Source organism: Syngnathus scovelli, chromosome 6 (assembly GCF_024217435.2).
Source record: "Syngnathus scovelli strain Florida chromosome 6, RoL_Ssco_1.2, whole genome shotgun sequence".
Taxonomy (NCBI): domain Eukaryota; kingdom Metazoa; phylum Chordata; class Actinopteri; order Syngnathiformes; family Syngnathidae; genus Syngnathus; species Syngnathus scovelli.
In genome coordinates this window covers 13457312-13477411 of record NC_090852.1, presented here as the reverse complement: position 1 = coordinate 13477411, position 20100 = coordinate 13457312, and the positions used below count along the sequence as shown (strand labels likewise).

The following is a 20100-nucleotide window of genomic DNA, read 5'->3' as shown; positions in this document are numbered from 1 at the left end:
CGTGACAAACACAAACAAAGAGCTGAGAACGGGCTGGACGTAACATATAGAGTGATTAAGGACAACTATTACATGAATAACATGTTTATAAAACCATCAGTGTCACTCCAATTCATTAAATAGCAACAACAGGCTAAACGATAGGTATGCTAACGTGACAAACTCAAAGAAAGAGCTGAGAACGGGCCTGACGTAACATATAGAGTGATTAAGGACAACTATTACATGAATAACATGTTTATAAAACCATCGGTGTCACTCCAATTCATTAAATAGCAACAACAGGCTAAACGATAGGTATGCTAACTTGACAAACACAAACAAAGAGCTGAGAACGGGCCTGACGTAACATATAGAGTGATTAAGGACAACTATTACATGAATAACATGTTTATAAAACCATCGGTGTCACTCCAATTCATTAAATCCATCGATCGATCTTTGTCAACAATGGGTGCGCACGGCTGAGGGCGCTTGCGCTTCAAAATATTCCACAGGCTCATATAACGATAGATAAACTATATTTCAAATAACTATAATACAAGCCAATAATATTATCAAACCATCCGTGCACTTTAATTCCATTAAATCCATCGATCAAATTCCTCGTCCTTTGTCAACATCGCCGCGCGTGCGCCCTGACGTCACCCTCGTCTTTATTCCACAGATCTACTATATAACTATATTGTAGCATTAACAAAGTACAAGGATAGACGTAGGTTTGGTAAACGGCTCTTTATTAAACAAAACAAACTTCCAAGCGTGTGGCGGCGTGGACTTCCAGACAGACCGGGCGTGCGTAATGGCCATGTCCGAGCCCCGCGCACCGTTCGCGGACAACCACTCGGCCGATCGTCGGCCCCCGACTCAGTAGAGACCGGGCGTGCGTAAAAGCCATAATAGTTTTTCAAACCTTCTATGTCACTCCAAATCCTTAATTCCTTCAAACTCTTTGTCCTCCGTGTCACTTAGAAATGATCACCGCTAATGATGCCGGTCGTCCTTGTGTGGGCACGTTTGTATGTAAACAACCGGCGCGCCGCGCTACTGACGTCACTTGAAATAGTAATCCATTGGTACATCACGGTTCTCCAAACTTTCTTTCTGCTGCTCGATTACTGTTTTCAGCTGCATATTTTACAACTTGAAGTTTGTAACCTGCAAAATATGAGTTTCTTTTTGGTGCCATTTTTCTTAAGCCCACCCAGTTGATGAGTCACGGCCAACGGTAAAATTTAGAGCGCCCTCATCCAGTTTCGTCTGAAAATATAATTTTTTTTGGTTGTTTTATCAAAGTCAAAGTCTGCTTTATCGTCGATATATTTTTTTTATATACTAAGACACACAAAGAGATTGAAATTACATTTCCTCTATCCCTCGGTGAGATAGTACACATATGCATACAAGCAACACAAAAAAAACCAAGAAGGCACTAACAATGAATAAATAAGAGTATTGAATAAATGATAAATAAACAAATAATAATAAATAATAATAATAAATATAAGAGGAGCAAAAATGGAGCAAGTGTACATACAGCAGACAGTGGACTTGGATATGGTGCTTTAAAGTGTTAATTGCTTTATTTGATGTTTTCTCTATTTTTTATGTTTTGAATATGTTCAAGATAAAGAAATAAAAGCATGTGAAGTGATCAACTATACTAAAAATAACATGGGAAGTGGTCAACTATACTTGTAAGTGATGTCTTAATGATCAAGTAAAAATTTGTGAAAAAAAAACATATATAAGTCGCTCTTGAGTATAAGTCGCCCCCCCATCCAAACTATGAAAAAAACCGCGACTTATAGTCCGGAAATTACGGTACATTAATCACTGCCTGTAGAAGTTGTATCTTTTCCTCTAGACTAGATACTTAATTGACCTTCTAATTTGCTTCTTCTCTCTGCTGTGACACACAGTTCAGACTTGCTTAAGCCATTTTTCCATTGTACTAGTTCTACGCCGGAAGAGCCAAGTTCTGCCTTGTGTGGTTAATTTTCCATTACACTTTCCTGGGTTGTGCGATGTTAATGGAACTGTTCCTCAGAACCTCTTCCAACCTATTTCTCGACTGCAGGCCAAGGAGGGCTGTAACATTGCTGTCATCTGATTGGCCAACAGATGCGGCAAGGAACCCCACATTTGCTGTTTTTAAGGGAGTGAGACAGAGCCACCTGGCGGCTACCGCCAAGTCATACAAAAACAGTATACACAGTGCACATACAGCCATTGAAAAAATTTGAAGACCTTGAAGACTGGAACTGGAAATGCCTGGGCTAGTACATTCGTTGGACCCACACACGAACAACAACAAAAACAGCTCATAGGAGTTAAATTTAAAAGGTGATAGATATTTTGGTGAAAACCAAAAACTCACTACACAAGGGCGTTGTGTTTTTAGACATGTTTTCTTTGAAGAGGTTTGTAACTTTTAGTGGCACGAGACATTCAAATGAAGAATGCACGGTTGTCATTCAAGGAACACTATAAGACACTACATAAAGACAACGTGGTCTACAATAAAGAAAAAAAATTGGGATATATTTTAGGGCTATAAAACAGGCACTCGCTCTTGCTCTCATTCACTCTCATTTACTTCTGGCAACATGTGTGCCACTTGCAAAAATGAAATTGTAAATCTGATTAAGTATTGTTGTGAAACACAAGATATATCTGTGTGTAGGCATACAGAGATGGAGAATTTGACCTTACATAGAAGCACCTGTGGCAAAAACTAAACTGTGCTAGAATTTTTACTTCCTGGACCTAGATTCTCCACTTGACTGTGTATTTTTGTGCCTTGGCTGCAGCCAGCAGAAATTTTCATCTGAGTGAAAGCTTCTGTGCATTTGATGGGCTATAATTTATTATTCATATTTTTTATCGCCACAAAACCAGACTCAGCCACTTGTGAAATCTTATGGCAGAAATCTTCAAACTACACTGTGATTGTACAGTCGACGCCCGCACAGATGAGGCAACAGATTCCAAATCTAAACTCAAACTTATTACGTCTGCAGTGTATACTTTATATATCGCACAATTCTGGATAACACTGAATACCAACCTCGTAATGTGCTAAAAAACATGAATCACATACAGAAGTAGCTGGTACTTCTCTTACAACTTACACGGAAAAGACGAAATCAGAAAATAGGAGCAAAGTAACGTGGAGCGTGCTTTGATGACTACGCACGCTGAAAGTAAATGATGAAAACAGGTGAGGAAGGTGGATGGTGATGGAGAGGCGGGAAGCTGACAAGACAAACAGGCAGGTTGGCAATGAGCCATAATGACTCAGATAACAACCTGCCCACGAGTGGACGTAGAACTGGAGGAGATAGCCTACACAGTGATGAGCGTATGAGTGGCATGTGTGTGCGTGCGTGCGTGCGTGCGTGTGTGTGGCAATCGCAGGAGAGTTGAGTAATGGACCAAGAAAGCGCGAGCGTAAGACCAACAGTCCAAAGTGAGGCAACCATTAAATCAAAAACCAGTCCTCATTAAATTTGCTGGTGAGTTGGAGTCTATCCCAGCTGGCATTGAGTGAGAGGCCAAGGATCATTTCTTGACTTCCCCGGTCCATAGGCAAGAAGAACCACAAAGCTTCTCCCCAAAATAATTAAGACAGAAGATATATCTTAATTTTGGTGTCTGTGTGTTTGACAACAAACCATTTAGTAGAGGGCCCCATTAGGGAGATTCCCGACAAGTGAATGCAGTGTCATCGGGGTTGAACTGTGTCAGTAGACGTACTTAAACATTTTGTCCATCTAGATCATCTTATTTTGTGCAACCACTTCACAAAATAAAAATGACTCAATTCAACAAAAACCTTTTTCATTGTAGGCCTATTCGCCACTAGCTATTAAGATGCAACTCCACACATGAGGGCCTCAGCCATGAATTCAATCTACTTCGAGGCAGAAGTGTGTCAACCAATCATTTGTAAGCACATAGTACGTATAGCTGGCCAGATCATAAGCATGCAAGTTGTGTTTTCTTTTTCTTTCTTTCTTTCTTTCTTTCTTTCTTTCTTTCTTTCTTTCTTTCTTTCTTTCTTTGGATGAACAAGGTTCATCTCATTCATCTCACACACTAAAACGATGCGCCGTTAAAATCGAACATATCACATACTGTGTATGAATAGCAGACCTATTGTAACTATTTACTTCCCCAATTCATTGTAGCTTACAAAACCACTTTATGCTATGAGGAGGAGCACATGGGGAAATGAATGCAGACATCTCATCCCATCCCATCCCATCCCATCCCCACCCTCTCTCCAAGCTCTTTTTGCTCTCAGGGCGCAGCAGCCGTCTTGATGCAGTGTTACATGTCGATGGACATTGATTTTCACCTCGCTGCCTCTTTGTTTCTCTTACCCTGATGCACACGCTTTGCCAACCATGCAATCATACACGTTGATTTCGAAACACCACTTTATGCTACGGGGATGGGGGGACTGGAAGATGAATGATACATTTTTTTTGCCAATCGCGGTGCAATAAAGGTAAAGGTATGATTTCTTCCGTATCAAAATCTCTTGCGCTGATCATTTTACCCAGCCTGGATTCACCTTGGTCGTCACAAGACACAAAAAGACATCGGAGTCATTGTGCTATGGTGTTCATTTTGTCTTCTTTTTAAAATAGGGTTTAAGGTTTTTTCCAACTATGCGAAAAATCTTGTACTTCTCTTACCGTAGCTTTTCTTAGATTTTTCCTTTGACTGAAAAAAAAAAAACCTTAAACCTCTTAGTCACTCTCATTACTTTGCATCTCTTCGCCCACAACAACCTGTTCCTGTACTGTAGCAATAAAACATCTGATAGCAACTAAGCAAAATTATACCACTTGATCCCTTCACGAGAGCGAAAGGCGAAAGAGAGAGCAGTGATACGAAGTCTGAGATGAGAGTAGCTAACAAAAGAGATACTCAGAGGTGTCTTTGATAAGAGGAGGGAAAGCGTTCTTCCTTATTCAACATTAGTGAATCATTATCATTAATTGTGAAACAGCTTAATTACAGACACGCTCAAACGACCCAAGCGTTTAAGTGGAGGAGAAAGGGGGAGAGCAAGCACAATGTCTTCATTATTGTATTCAATGACCAGAGCTCATCATTAGTGAGAAGCAAGTCATGCAAGTTGTGACCTTGGGAGACCTCCAAGGACATGAGAAAGAGAGAGAGAGGGCGGGACCACAGGAAAGGACGCTGATCTATTCCTCTTTGTGTCTGTGTGGTATGTTATGCAAGTCATGTGGGTGTTGTTTTTATACATTATTATCAATATGGTAAATCATGTCAAATAAAAGAAGTGGAACAAGAAACTGAAAAAAAATAGAACATTTTAATTGATTGAGCAATTTAAAGTGCTCAAAATGGCTCGCTCTTTTTGAAGATGTTAATGATTTAACAAACATGCTGTTTTGGGGTCTCGTAAAAATTTTGCAAGTAGAAAGATTCCACCTAAAGTCAGCAATGATGTCTTTGTGCCCATGCTTTTTCAAAGAATGTGACTTTTGAATTCTACACTTGTTGGGTTTTCATTAGGCGATAAATACACTGAAGTGACACTCTTCAGCAAATAAAGAGGCAACGTTTTGAGGTCATTGATATTTGAGCAAAATGAATGACTCAAGAAATGAACAGCAGGTCACACCTCGCACGATAGAAGGAAACATAGTCCATATGTGCCTTAAAACATGAATAACATTCATTTTAATGTATTGTTCACTTGCTTGCTACCTGGCTTGTTCTTCATCAGTGTCATTTTTCAATTCCAGCTTATTTTATGGCTAATCGACAGCATGTGCAGTTTTGCGAAGGAGCAAGATGGAAAGTTATTATTCTCTAAATCAGTCAAGCCCAAAAGTGAATCAAAACTTAGTATATTGTCTACTTGGCAATTTTCCTAATCAGCACTGGACCACATGAAAGAGGAATAGCAGCACGTGTATTTTACTGGCCGTAGCAAATAAGCAGGGCTTTTAAAAAAGGTACTACGACAGTGTTGCATTTGGATTTGACTGCAGAGGTTTAAAGCGTGACATTGGAAATAGTACAACAGATTGATGACAGAGTTAAACGACCCATTCATTACATTATTAACTGAAATAAATGAATTGGTCAAACTGCGGCTCAGGGTTGCACAGATTCACGTCCATCTGTCTTTATGTAAGCTTTTGGTCCCATGCATTTGAGTGTTGACTGTTTAAATCCTTCAGCAGAGATCATGAATATGGAAAATCACAACTGCAAGCCCGCTTCCTGATCTTATTCAAGCCCCCTGCATGCGTGTGCTCCAGGGTCCAGCTTTGGGAAATAAAAATTGTGTATAGTAGATAAACTAAGTCATGAAAAGAAAAAGAAAAAAAAAAAAAAAAGGTAATATCTGGGCTGGGACACTGGGAGACAAAATAAAATTGGGTTTACTTGAACCATGTGCGCCAGTCCAGCTCCCAGGACTTCTACACAAAAGTGATTTTTACGGAAAACTGTATAAATTAACACAATGCCATTTGTTTACATGGTATGATATTAAAGTTTTACAGAATGAAAACTGCATTTTTGTGAAAAATAAAAGTAACTAAGGCAAAGTTTCTATTTACTGCCCCGCTACACACATCCATCATATTAATTACACACGTCAAATTCTCATATATGCCAATGAAAGCAATTCACAATCAAGAAGTAGGTGTGTGTGTGTGTGTGTGTGTGTGTGTGTGTGTGTGTGTGTGTGTGTACTTGTTTTTATTAGTATGGGGGGTCCGAAGACAGGGAGCCCACCAACAAAGTGGGGCCCTGTGTCGTTGTGGGGTCCAAAATCATGGACCCCACTCGGGAAACCACTCTAAAACAGCTTGAAATGCTCTAACAACATGCCTCACGAATTTTTTTCACTTACCCCTCATGGTCGCAATGTTGAGAATTGTGTGTGTGAAGTGTGTGTGCTCAGTAGCGGCCCCCCGACCATGGCAAGTGGTATTGCAAGTATACACACTACCGGAAGTGTGTGTGATTCAACCAATCAGGGCACCTCGTGATCCGAGTGTTGATTAAGAAAATAAAATGCTATTTCCTGTAGATTTAAACCAGGTAATTATTATTTTAGTAACCATAGCAGCTAAAATAATACTGTAAACATAAAATTCCTGCATTACAATTGCAATTTATCTACGTTATTTAATATTCATTACACTTGCTTTATAAAAATACGCTCATTCTATTAGGCTTATTTTAAAAACTGTCTCGTGCATTTTTCATGTTCTAAACATAAAAATAAAGGTATAAATAAATAGTAATTTATTCTTTACCATCAGTTTACATATTAGTTAAATCAGCATCTCGTGCATTTTTCATGTTCTAAACATAAAAATAAAGGTATAAATAAATAGTAATTTATTCTTTACCATCAGTTTACATATTAGTTAAATCAGCAGGTATTGCATGTGTTAGCTTCATGCGGCTAAAACCACCAGCTTAACGTCACTTCGCCACGTGTGACGCCGCCAGACTGAGACTGCTCCGCGACGAAGACACGCTGCTCATAACGAAACACAACATACACGGTGAGTAAATCAACTGCATGTAAATACTAAGTACAAGAAACTGATGTAGAAATGCTTTTTGTCCAGACCCCGAGGGGTTTATATGCAATGATTATGGCTTCGGATTCGGTATATTGTCACTCGGATGGCGTAACGTTTTCCCCTCAGACAGTCCGGCTTTTTAACTTGTTATTCATCTTAGCTTGCAGTGGTTTTAAAAACAATGGTGTAAAAGAGAACGACAGAATGTATAATTGCTCCGTGTTATATTCAGGATGATTTCGATGTGCTAATGTTTCATAATTGCTAAGCCCAGAACCGGACTCTGGCCGTAATTGCCGAAACCACTTCAAAACTCGTCAAACACGTGTGTGCTCAGTGTTATGATATATCTGCATGTCTTCTGTATTTCTCGGTGGTTTTCTATCAGAATGCTTTCTTTAAATAACACAAGCATTCTGACGCAAATAAAACTATCCGGAAACTAGCTTATTGGCTAATTAGCTACCGCTAATCAGGATGCTACGTTCACTTTTCAAACACAAACATAATAAAAACGAGTTGGTAGCTCCTGAAAAGTATAACGAGTTATACTGGTAAAACTATTGAAATAACTTTTCTTTGGATGCAGCACCTGGTTGGAACTGTGACTAGTTAAAAGTAACAAAGCTCAGCTTCAAACCGACAAAATTTTCATTAATATATCAGTATTTTCTGAAAAATATTCTTTCTTTAATCACTCTTGTTCTGTTAGTTCTCAGGCCAGGCTTATTCCTTCAGTCTTTATACAGTGGATGATTACAAATCTTTTAAAATTAATATAGAGTGCTTGTTAAAGTTCTCTCTGCCATGTTTTGAATTATTTTTTAGAGCCAGAAATGTCCAAAAGGAAAGCAAGAAAAAAGCCTGCTGATGAAGCAGCCTTTTACATTTAATCCTCAAAGGACAAACCTGGACTAGTGGAAAGATTTATTGATGATCAAAAAGGTAATAAACTCATTTTTAGACCATTTATCCATTAAGTATATATTTATTTATTTTATAAAACAACACAAAAAACAATCAAATTCAGATTGGTTGTTGTATTTCTGTTTCTAAGCGAGAACTTAGTATTAAAATTGTAAGATAACACCACAATTATTTGGTTAAAGGTGTATCTTAAAGAAATATTTTCTCATAACCAATGGTTTTATATAAAATGTCCTTGCAGGAAGAGGCGTGTTTGCTACCCAGCACTTTGAACAAGGAGAGTTCATCTTATAATACAGGGGTCAACTTCTGTCAGCAGAAAAATGCCAAACAAGCAAGTACTCTGAAAAGGAGAGTACATTTCTCTTTGACTTTGAATGGCAGAATCATTACTGGTGGTATGTATATCCAAATATTTTCTATACAATAATTATGAACTCTAGAAAGAGACTGGAATAAAATACCCTAAATTAGTGAGTCACTCAGAAGCAATATTTCAATAACACATCAGGATTGTGGCATTAACATTTTTTTTTATTTAGTGCTATGATGTTCAAAAAGACATTGTTTCCCTCTCAACTTTTCTTTTGAAATGTTGCAAGTTTTTATTTCTGTAAGCCAACTTTTATTTTACTAAAAAACTAGTTATATGATACAAAATGTTTGATTTCTGTTTTTTCTTTCCTAGTATTGATGCATCAACAGAGGATGGCTCTCTTGGAAGATTAGTGAATGACAACCACAAGTCTCCAAACTGCACCATGAAAAAAATAGTAAATGACGAGCCCCATTTGTGCCTTTTTGCCATCAAAAACATAGAAATGGGAACTGAAATCAATTACAACTATGGTGATTCTAAATGGCCATGGCGTGAAAAAGTAAGTCAGTAAGATCAAGTATGCAAGTTGGAATATTAATTTGTTATTAAAAAAAGGAAGATTTTTGTCTCTTTTATTTGAATTACTCTCAGTATGATGTTGGTAAGTTATTTGTGGTTTTGATTCCAGGTGACAGGCTCTCAGGCTCCTGTTGACGGTGCGCTGCCTGAACCAGCCAGAACTTGGCAGGACTCTGGCCCTGATGATAACATCAAACAAGATGCCAGCCAACAGGTAACATTCAGTTAGACTTTGTTGTAAGAAATAAACTTTGTAGACCTTTTCTTGTTCTCTTAGTTTACAGCTTTTAGTTGGAAAGCTGTTCTTTAGTCAGAAGGTACCTTAAACAGCATTCAGCCAACCATTGGATCACATGGTTTTAGTGGTTCTCCTCATAGAGCCCAAACGAACCAGTGGCACACACACCTATAGAAGGATTGTTGAAACATGCGCCCATGGGTGTCCAACCAAGCCAATCATTCACACACACATAACAGATTTCTGATGGCTACTTGTGGGGCCCTCCGTATGGATCTAAAGTTGTCTTGGTTATTCCAACCAAGCCAATCATTCACACACACACACAATAACAGATTTCTGATGGCTACTTGTGGGGCTCTCCGTATGGATCGAAAGTTGTCTCATGTTTTTAGATCATATTTTGGTTATGGACATTATGGAGGCTGATTATATTACAGCTATAGTTCCACACATCCTCAACAGCAAAACGACTAAAGTGTCATGCTGAAGGATGCTCCACTACATCCATAAAGATGCTGTTATAGGACCTGATTAAACATCAGGTCTGACTGGAACACTTTAGTTAGAAAAGCTTGTTTGGTTTTGGGGACTAACTTCACATGATTTAACTATACAGGTCTTGAGTCTGTCATTTGTGGTGTCTGTATGATGTTGGTAAGTTATTTGTGGTTTTAATTCCAGGTGACAGGCTCTCAGGCTCCTGTTGACGGTGCTCTGCCTGAACCAGCCAGAACTTGGCAGGACTCTGACCCTGATGATAACATCAAACAAGATGCCAGCCAACAGGTAACATTCAGTTAGACTTTGTTGTAAGAAATCAACTTTGTAGACCTTTTCTTGTTCTCTTAGTTTACAGCTTTTAGTTGGAAAGCTGTTCTTTAGTCAGAAGGTACCTTAAACAGCATTCAGCCAACCATTGGATCACACGGTTTTAGTGATTCTCCTCATAGAGCCCAAACGAACCAGTGGCACACACACCTATAGAAGGATTGTTAAAACATGCGCCCATGGGTGTCCAACCAAGCCAATCATTCACACACACAACAGATTTCTGATGGCTACTTGTGGGGCCCTCCGTATGGATCTAAAGTTGTCTTGGTTATTCCAACCAAGCCAATCATTCACACACACACAATAACAGATTTCTGATGGCTACTTGTGGGGCCCTCCGTATGGATCGAAAGTTGTCTCATGTTTTTAGATCATATTTTGGTTATGGACATTATGGAGGCTGATTATATTACAGCTATAGTTCCACACGTCCTCAACAGCAAAACGGCTAAAGTGTCATGCTGAAGGATGCTCCACTACATCCATAAAGATGCTGTTATAGGACCTGATTAAACATCAGGTCTGACTGGAACACTTTAGTTAGAAAAGCTTGTTTGGTTTTGGGGACTAACTTCACATGATTTAACTATACAGGTCTTGAGTCTGTCATTTGTGGTGTCTGTATGATGTTGGTAAGTTATTTGTGGTTTTAATTCCAGGTGACAGGCTCTCAGGCTCCTGTTGACGGTGCGCTGCCTGAACCAGCCAGAACTTGGCAGGACTCTGACCCTGATGATAACATCAAACAAGATGCCAGCCAACAGGTAACATTCAGTTAGACTTTGTTGTAAGAAATAAACTTTGTAGACCTTTTCTTGTTCTCTTAGTTTACAGCTTTTAGTTGGAAAGCTGTTCTTTAGTCAGAAGGTACCTTAAACAGCATTCAGCCAACCATTGGATCACACGGTTTTAGTGGTTCTCCTCATAGAGCCCAAACGAACCAGTGGCACACACACCTATAGAAGGATTGTTGAAACATGCGCCCATGGGTGTCCAACCAAGCCAATCATTCACACACACATAACAGATTTCTGATGGCTACTTGTGGGGCCCTCCGTATGGATCTAAAGTTGTCTTGGTTATTCCAACCAAGCCAATCATTCACACACACATAATAACAGATTTCTGATGGCTACTTGTGGGGCCCTCCGTATGGATCGAAAGTTGTCTTGGTTATTCCAACCAAGCCAATCATTCACACACACATAATAACAGATTTCTGAAAGCTACTTGTGGGGCCCTCCGTATTGATCGAAGGTTGTCTCATGTTTTTAGATCATATTTTGGTTATGGACATTATGGAGGCTGATTATATTACAGCTATAGTTCCACACATCCTCAACAGTTAAACGGCTAAAGTGTCATGCTCAAGGATGCTCCACTACATCCATAAAGATGCTGTTATAGGACCTGATTAGACATCCAGAACTGACTGTAACACTTTAGTTAGAAAAGCTTGTTTGGTTTCGGGGACTAACTTCACATGATTTAACTATACAGGTCTTGAGTCTGTCATTTGTGGTGTCTGTATGATGTTGGTAAGTTATTTGTGGTTTTAATTCCAGGTGACAGGCTCTCAGGCTCCCGTTGATGGTGCGCTGCCTGAACCAGCCAGAACTTGGCAGGACTCTGACCCTGATAATAACATCAAACAAGATGCCAGCCAACAGGTAACATTCAGTTAGACTTTGTTGTAAGAAATAAACTTTGTAGACCTTTTCTTGTTCTCTTAGTTTACAGCTTTTAGTTGGAAAGCTGTTCTTTAGTCAGAAGGTACCTTAAACAGCATTCAGCCAACCATTGGATCACACGGTTTTAGTGGTTCTCCTCATAGAGCCCAAACGAACCAGTGGCGCACACACCTATAGATGGATATTTGAAACATGCGCCCATGGGTGTCCAACCAAGCCAATCATTCACACACACATAAAAGATTTCTGATGGCTACTTGTGGGGCCCTCCGCATGGATCGAAAGTTGTCTTGGTTATTCCAACCAAGCCAATCATTCACACACACATAATAACAGATTTCTGATGGCTACTTGTGGGGCCCTCCGTATGGATCTAAAGTTGTCTTGGTTATTCCAACCAAGCCAATCATTCACACACACATAATAACAGATTTCTGATAGCTACTTGTGGGGCCCTCCGTATGGATCGAAGGTTGTCTCATGTTTTTAGATCATATTTTGGTTATGGACATTATGGAGGCTGATTATATTACAGCTATAGTTCCACACATCCTCAACAGTTAAACGGCTAAAGTGTCATGCTCAAGGATGCTCCACTACATCCATAAAGATGCTGTTATAGGACCTGATTAGACATCCAGAACTGACTGGAACACTTTAGTTAGAAAAGCTTGTTTGGTTTTGGGGACTAACTTCACATGATTTAACTATACAGGTCTTGAGTCTGTCATTTGTGGTGTCTGTATGATGTTGGTAAGTTATTTGTGGTTTTAATTCCAGGTGACAGGCTCTCAGGCTCCTGTTGATGGTGCGCTGCCTGAATCAGCCAGAACTTGGCAGGACTCTGACCCTGATGATAACATCAAACAAGATGCCAGCCAACAGGTAACATTCAGTTAGACTTTGTTGTAAGAAATAAACTTTGTAGACCTTTTCTTGTTCTCTTAGTTTACAGCTTTTAGTTGGAAAGCTGTTCTTTAGTCAGAAGGTACCTTAAACAGCATTCAGCCAACCATTGGATCACACGGTTTTAGTGGTTCTCCTCATAGAGCCCAAACGAACCAGTGGCACACACACCTATAGATGGATTGTTGAAACATGCGCCCATGGGTGTCCAACCAAGCCAATCATTCACACACACATAACAGATTTGTGATGGCTACTTGTGGGGCCCTCCGTATGGATCTAAAGTTGTCTTGGTTATTCCAACCAAGCCAATCATTCACACTCACATAATAACAGATTTCTGATGGCTACTTGTGGGGCCCTCCGTATGGATCGAAGGTTGTCTCATGTTTTTAGATCATATTTTGGTTATGGACATTATGGAGGCTGATTATATTACAGCTATAGTTCCACACATCCTCAACAGCTAAACGGCTAAAGTGTCATGCTGAAGGATGCTCCACTACATCCATAAAGATGCTGTTATAGGACCTGATTAGACATCCAGAACTGACTGGAACACTTTAGTTAGAAAAGCTTGTTTGGTTTCGGGGACTAACTTCACATGATTTAACTATACAGGTCTTGAGTCTGTCATTTGTGGTGTCTGTATGATGTTGGTAAGTTATTTGTGGTTTTAATTCCAGGTGACAGGCTCTCAGGCTCCTGTTGATGGTGCGCTGCCTGAACCAGCCAGAACTTGGCAGGACTCTGACCCTGATGATAACATCAAACAAGATGCCAGCCAACGGGTAACATTCAGTGCGACTTTGTTGTAAGAAATAAACTTTGTAGACCTTTTCTTGTTCTCTTAGTTTACAGCTTTTAGTTGGAAAGCTGTTCTTTAGTCAGAAGGTACCTTAAACAGCATTCAGCCAACCATTGGATCACACGGTTTTAGTGGTTCTCCTCATAGAGCCCAAACGAACCAGTGGCATACACACCTATAGATGGATTGTTGAAACATGCGCCCATGGGTGTCCAACCAAGCCAATCATTCACACACACATAACAGATTTCTGATGGCTACTTGTGGGGCCCTCCGTATGGATCTAAGGTTGTCATGGTTATTCCAACCAAGCCAATCATTCACACACACATAACAGATTTCTGAAATATGGTTTCTTGTGGCTTCTTTGTTGTAAATTTTGGAGCCTTTTCCATGTTTTATATGTAAAATTTCCTGTGATATAAGGTTTTGGCATATTTCAGAGGATGTGTACAGCACCGGTCGTCTACCAGTTAAGATATTGGACAGAAATTTTAATTATTTTGAGCAAAGAAATTCTAGTCTTTATATTAATACAGCATATAAGAGTAGCTTGCAGAAACTAACAACACATTTCTTTTAATTCCCTCCATAGAGCTATCAATTATCAAAGGAGTTTCTCAAAGTGGACTACTCAGACAGTGATGATACTGACAATGATTCCCAAAAGGACTGCTCTGTACCTCTGCAAATCAATCTGCTCAAAACAAGAGTATATTAAATTTGACCAAGCATTCTTATACAGGTGCAGTTAATTTTTGTTTTAGAATATTGCTATACTGTGTTTTTTTTCTGTACTTAAAAATCATCATTTCAGATGGGCTGATCCCAGAAGTGATAGAAGTGACCTCTTGTACCTCCGCATCTCGTGGCCCAAGTAATGAAAAGTCTGCCAAAAAGGGAGGTGAGTTTAGAGTAATCCTTTTCAATATATAACTTTATCACAGTTGCTTTTAAATTGCCCAATTGTTACTACTGTATCAGTATCTAATTATCCTCACATATGCTGCTTACTAAGATTTAGATGACCCAAGCAAGATATATTAAACACCACTTGACTTTTTTTCTTAGACATGTAAGGTCTAAACTTTTGAATTTTGTCATAAAATGAAAATTGACCCATCCTTTCTCATGTGAGTTACAGGTCATTGCTAACCTTGATTATATGTGAGATGTTTGTTTACATCTATTTTTAAATAGAGGTAATGTATACATGACACATTTACCTCAAAAGAGAGAAAGAAAAATTGCTCTAGATTAACCTATTAGTGAATATGCAAATTCACACATTGTCACACCAAGGCAGATACCATTCTTATACAGCTTGCATTTAATTTTTTACACATTATATATTTCCAAATTTACTTTTATCATCTTTGTTTGTCCATGTGTAGCACGTTATCAAAGCAAATTCCCCATACATGTAAAACACTGTCTGAAAAAAGTTTTTCTCTGATTTTTATTTTTTATTTTCCCTGATTTTGCAACAACTTGTATCTGTTCTTAATGGTTTTGTCAGAGAAATGGTGCATCCCAATGTGCTGCCATGGTGGAGTTTGACTGCCTGTGCAACCTCTGTAGGGTCCAGGAATTGCTTCATCTACCAGCAGTGACATTCTGGTCAAATGCAAAACTGCTTAAAAGTAATCAAGAAAATGAGAGACCTCTTTCCCCCACCACCAAAACTGGGGGCATTCTAATGTTACCCTTTTGTGCATCTATTTTTAATTTTGTTAATATCAAAACAGCTGACACTGAAGACCACCTAGCAACTTAAATGACCGGATTAATATCTCAGATATTAACTGATTTACTTATGTCTATTGTAGGCTCATCACTGTTGACAAAGATAGTTGACGTTATAAAATATCTCATTTGAATTATATTGTCGGATAATTGTACATAAAGTGAATGTATTCTTTATGCAATTTTGTTCTAATTAAGTTGTAAACTAAAAAGTGCTCTTCCTATGCCCTTAGGTAACGGAAAAGTTGTGAAAAGAAGCTGGACCCCAGAGGAATGTGCTGCAGTAAATAAACATTCAAGGAAGTATATATTGACAAATCAGGTTCCTGGTAAGCTTGACTGCGAGAGATGCATTGCTGCAGAACCACAAGCACCGAGCTGTTAAGTACTTTGTCAAAAAGAGAATAACCACCATGAGGAGAAAATATGAGTGAAACAGCTTCCCTTAACAGAGATAGAAACACATGGCTGGTCCTGTTTCACCATTTGTTCACTATTTGTTTGTGATTTTTTTTATGCTCCACTTCTCCTGTTCGTAAATGTTAGATTAAATAAGTTCCTTTATTCATTGGCTACATTTGTAATGTGTCCATTTAAAATTTTGACTCGACAATTATTACTTGTAAATCCTGTGTACTTTATAGTTAGCTAAAATGCAGAATTTAAATATTTTAAAATGTACCAATATGACTGAACAAATTGAAGAATATTAAGACTGTGACCAAGGAAAATGGACCAGAATCTGAATAAAGACTTCAGAATGTATTTTAGAATGCACATTTCAATGTATATCTAGTATATTTAGCCAGATGAAAGTATTAATAACACTAACAAAATTTTTAGGTTTTCTCAAATGATTAAGTCCACACAAATGCATGTTTGGGTTAGATTAGGGTTGGGGTTGAACTTGATAGATCCTCTTTATAAAGGCAGACCTAACAAGTCTTAAATCTTAACAGCAAGCTCCATAACTGGCTAAAAAAATAATGTGTGTATAGGTAGACCTCTTAAGGTTGAAATATTAAAAGCGATCCCCATAACTGACTAAAAATCTCATGTGTGTAAAGGTGGACCCCGCAAAGCCGGAATATTAGAAACAGGCCCCAGATATGACTGAAAAACTGACATGAAAAAAAAAGTTTCAAATTGTGTTTATTGAAAGTGATTTTTAGTAACAAGATTTTTTTTGGGAGTTGCCTGATTTTTTTCATAGTTCTTGGACCACTAGAAAGGGTGGACCCCAGAACTCGGTAAATTAAGTTGGGTCCTGCAGAGGGAGGTTAACAAGGATGTGTGTGTGTGTGTGTGTGTGTGTGTGTGTGTGTGTGTGTGTATCGTTCGAATAATGTCTGTTTTTTTGTTGTCATCTGAATATAAATGTCTATATTTCACAAAGGACTGGGAAATACTTTGAGCGTCTTGTAAAACAAGCTCGAAATGAGCTGGTCTGGATGGATGCATGCTTTTGATTCATTTTGCTTTGTTAGATTCTCACAGAAAATGAATAATGCCCAAATGCGTACATTTACTGATTATAGAAATTATAGGAAAACCCACATGAAGACAAAATGATATGAGAAGCTTTCTTATTGTTTCTTTCTGTCTGGCTGCTGTGGTGTTGTTGTGCTCTTGTGCTGTGGCGGGCAGTGGCCTTAACAGAGTCATCAAGTCTAATTGGATTTCCTCTTTCCTAATTCAGTTCATGTATTAGTTTGCATGCACACAGAAATGACAAACAAATACCAAAAACATCAAAAACCAAAAACACACCCCTTATATAATTTTATGCTCATAATACCAGAGCTACAATCTATAATGGTTTGTAGTAAATTAAATTAAATAAAAAAAATGTATACTGAAGGGAAATTCATTAACTACTACCGTATATTGTGTTTTCACACATTACAAAACGCGGAGAAACAAATCACACACGTGCAAGCATAAAAACAACTTGCATGTTGGGGCCCTTTTTGTGTCCCTGAGCTGAATTTGGGAAACGTTAGGGCTTAAAGATATCTCAACAATAGTCAGGAAGCAGACGAGCATCTCTCCAACAACTGACCTCAGTGGGATTCAAGCGATCAGGTGAGCAGGTGACCAATATATTATCTTCCTGTTTGACATTGCATTGGAACAAAAGTCATTGCTCTTCAAGTGAGTCATCACAGTCTTAAGCGGATTCAGATAGTCTCGCGTCATTTGGCGCACGACTTGTACTATAACCCCCTTAATCCTACTTCCACCTTAACTGTAATCCTGTTCTTAATCAGGCAGAGATAAAATAATAAACGATCGGGGCACACTGATCCGATAGTAGGACAAGGAAGCACGACCAACAAGATGAACATAAACTGCACTGACAATCCAGATGTAAAGTTGCACTCACATGCTAAACCAAAGACATAAAAGACAATATCTGTAGCAGACCAAGATCAGCCGTCGTCAACATTACAAGCAAACCACGCTAGAGTGCGTTTGAACTGTACAACAGCACTCAAACTGGTCCCATGGGTGCCAATTTATCACTTCCGGCTTAACTTTTCAGGCTTGCGTGGCAAGTTCTTGCACAAAAATCACCTAACAACAATTTTTACTGCCTTTGAAATTCCTCTGAAAACTTTATATAAATTCGGCAAAGTGACTCAAAAGCTGAAATGCACGTTTCCCCTCAAAATAAAACAAATTTCTTTGCTAAACACGCAGTCTGAACATTTTTTTTTAAATAAAATAATTTAAAAACAATTAGCTTAGAGTGTGTGGCTAACGTTTCTTATTTTTCCTCGATGTTTTCTTTTTGGGTTTTTTTTTCTTGCTTTTCTGGGCGAATGTCCTTAATATTTTCAACTGTGGGTATGTGAAGCCCTTTGAGACTTTGTGGTTACTAAATAAACCTGATTTGACTTGACTTGACCTATCCAACCACGCAGCAATCTACAGCATGATTGAAAATATTATATTCATGGTCCCATTTTGTCATGGTAGGAACTAAAATGTTGATGCAGTACATGGATTCTTCATTTGACGCCACATACTGTATGTATGCATTCAATCGTCATTGTGGAGAAAAATGAGAGAGTAACATGTTAGTTTGTGTGACTAACTACCTGGAAAGCGCAATCTCTGCTTTCTGGCGTGCGATGTCCGCTGCCTTCTGCGCTGCCTCCACGGCTCGGTCCACCTTCTCTCTGATTTTACTGGCCCGGAGTGGGATCAGGTTCTTCTTCTTGCCACTCACCAGGATGTTCTGCTTGTACTTCCCTTCCTCTTTAGTTCCGTCAGGAAAAGCCGTGCAGCCGTAGCCGTGGCGTTTGTTGCTCAGCCACTCCCCCTCATACTGCAGCCCATCAGACCGCCGGCTGACTCCGAATCCTGTCCTCTTGTCATTTTTCCACTCCCCGCAGTAGGTCTCTGTTGCCGTGGCATCCACATCATCATCAGCTACTGCCAACTCTGCATCTGCATCTCCAAGGCTAGAAAGATGACCTTAGTTAGGTTGATGTTGTTTGATTTAATAGTAAATAAATAAAAATAGTTTTATTCTAACAAACTGTTTCAAGAATATACTACGTGTACAGGCTCTTTGGTTTAAATATCTCAAATTATAAAAATATAGTCAAATTTCAAAATTCCGACATTGATATTGCTGTTTTTCTCAGTGGCTTTGGTAGATTTCTCTGATCAGAACTGACACGTGCAAAACAGTAGTTGCATTGATCAAAACAATTCATACAAATGTCTAAACATCACAGTTCCTACACAAAAGCAATTTTCTTTCTCGAAATGTTTAGTGCATAGTATCTCAAAAGTAAATATCTCTCTCATCAAGTCTTTCTGTCATGAGTAAGTCAATTGCTTTGTCAGGTTGTCAATATACAAGCGTACAATTGAGGTTCTCTGGCGTAAACTGCCGCTTTAGCTTTGATGACAATTTTTGAAAATTGAGAGTTACACTATGTGGAAGATTCATTGCAAGACACTGGGCAAGATTTACATTTGACTTTTACTGTTTACACTGTAATTTGTTGACAAACCATATCATTGTGACGCAAAAAGGAAAAGACAGCACTAAGTGATCGCACACACACACACACACACTCACACACAATGATGAATAATAATGAAAATATTTTGTTCAATGAATTGATTTTAACAATGATTCTGAGGGAGTGTCCCATGCTGTTGCCATATTTGAGAATGAAACCAGATGACATCCACCACAAATGTCTGCGGAGCGCCGTATCTGTCTGCCAGGTTAGTCTATAATCAATCTACTTTTTCTCACCGGAATTGCAGACGGTCCGTTGAACCCCCAGTGAGGCATAGCGTGTCCATTATTCCAAAATACACTCAACTAGACTATTGCCTGGGCCGAAAATGAAGCCACACTCGTTTTTAGGCTGAGCGCAAGGGTGTCAGTCTACATAAATAGGGCCCCATGTGTGTCAAACAAAATT

General features: G+C 38.9%; 2 protein-coding genes across 11 annotated transcripts in view; one reads left to right on the top strand and one right to left on the bottom strand.

The window, feature by feature from the left end:
• Positions 1 to 20100, bottom strand: part of jph3b (junctophilin 3b) — a 43672-nt gene that overhangs the window by 7697 nt on the left and 15875 nt on the right. Inside the window, exon 3 of one of the 2 annotated variants that reach the window (XM_049722235.2) lies at positions 18751 to 19116. In XM_049722235.2, coding sequence (XP_049578192.1) covers positions 18751 to 19116 — 366 coding nt within the window. Of the gene's footprint in view, positions 1 to 18750; positions 19117 to 20100 lie in introns of those variants that run through there. The other variant, XM_049722236.2, reaches the window with a different exon arrangement.
• On the top strand, positions 6710 to 16411 carry LOC125970203 (uncharacterized). 9 transcript variants are annotated; one of them, XM_068650986.1, is made up of 13 exons: positions 6710 to 7577; positions 8427 to 8543; positions 8767 to 8923; positions 9214 to 9403; positions 9533 to 9637; positions 10346 to 10450; positions 11155 to 11259; positions 12061 to 12165; positions 12967 to 13071; positions 13779 to 13906; positions 14496 to 14645; positions 14718 to 14804; positions 15880 to 16411. In XM_068650986.1, exons 4-12 carry the CDS (start codon positions 9287 to 9289, stop codon positions 14779 to 14781), a joined length of 984 nt encoding a protein of 327 aa, XP_068507087.1. In that variant the 5' UTR covers positions 6710 to 7577; positions 8427 to 8543; positions 8767 to 8923; positions 9214 to 9286; the 3' UTR covers positions 14782 to 14804; positions 15880 to 16411. The 9 variants fall into 9 exon arrangements, with proteins under 9 accessions (XP_068507087.1, XP_068507088.1, XP_068507091.1 ...); XM_068650987.1 differs by lacking the exon at positions 8767 to 8923; XM_068650990.1 differs by having other exon boundaries at positions 6710 to 8543; positions 13779 to 13883; positions 14733 to 14804.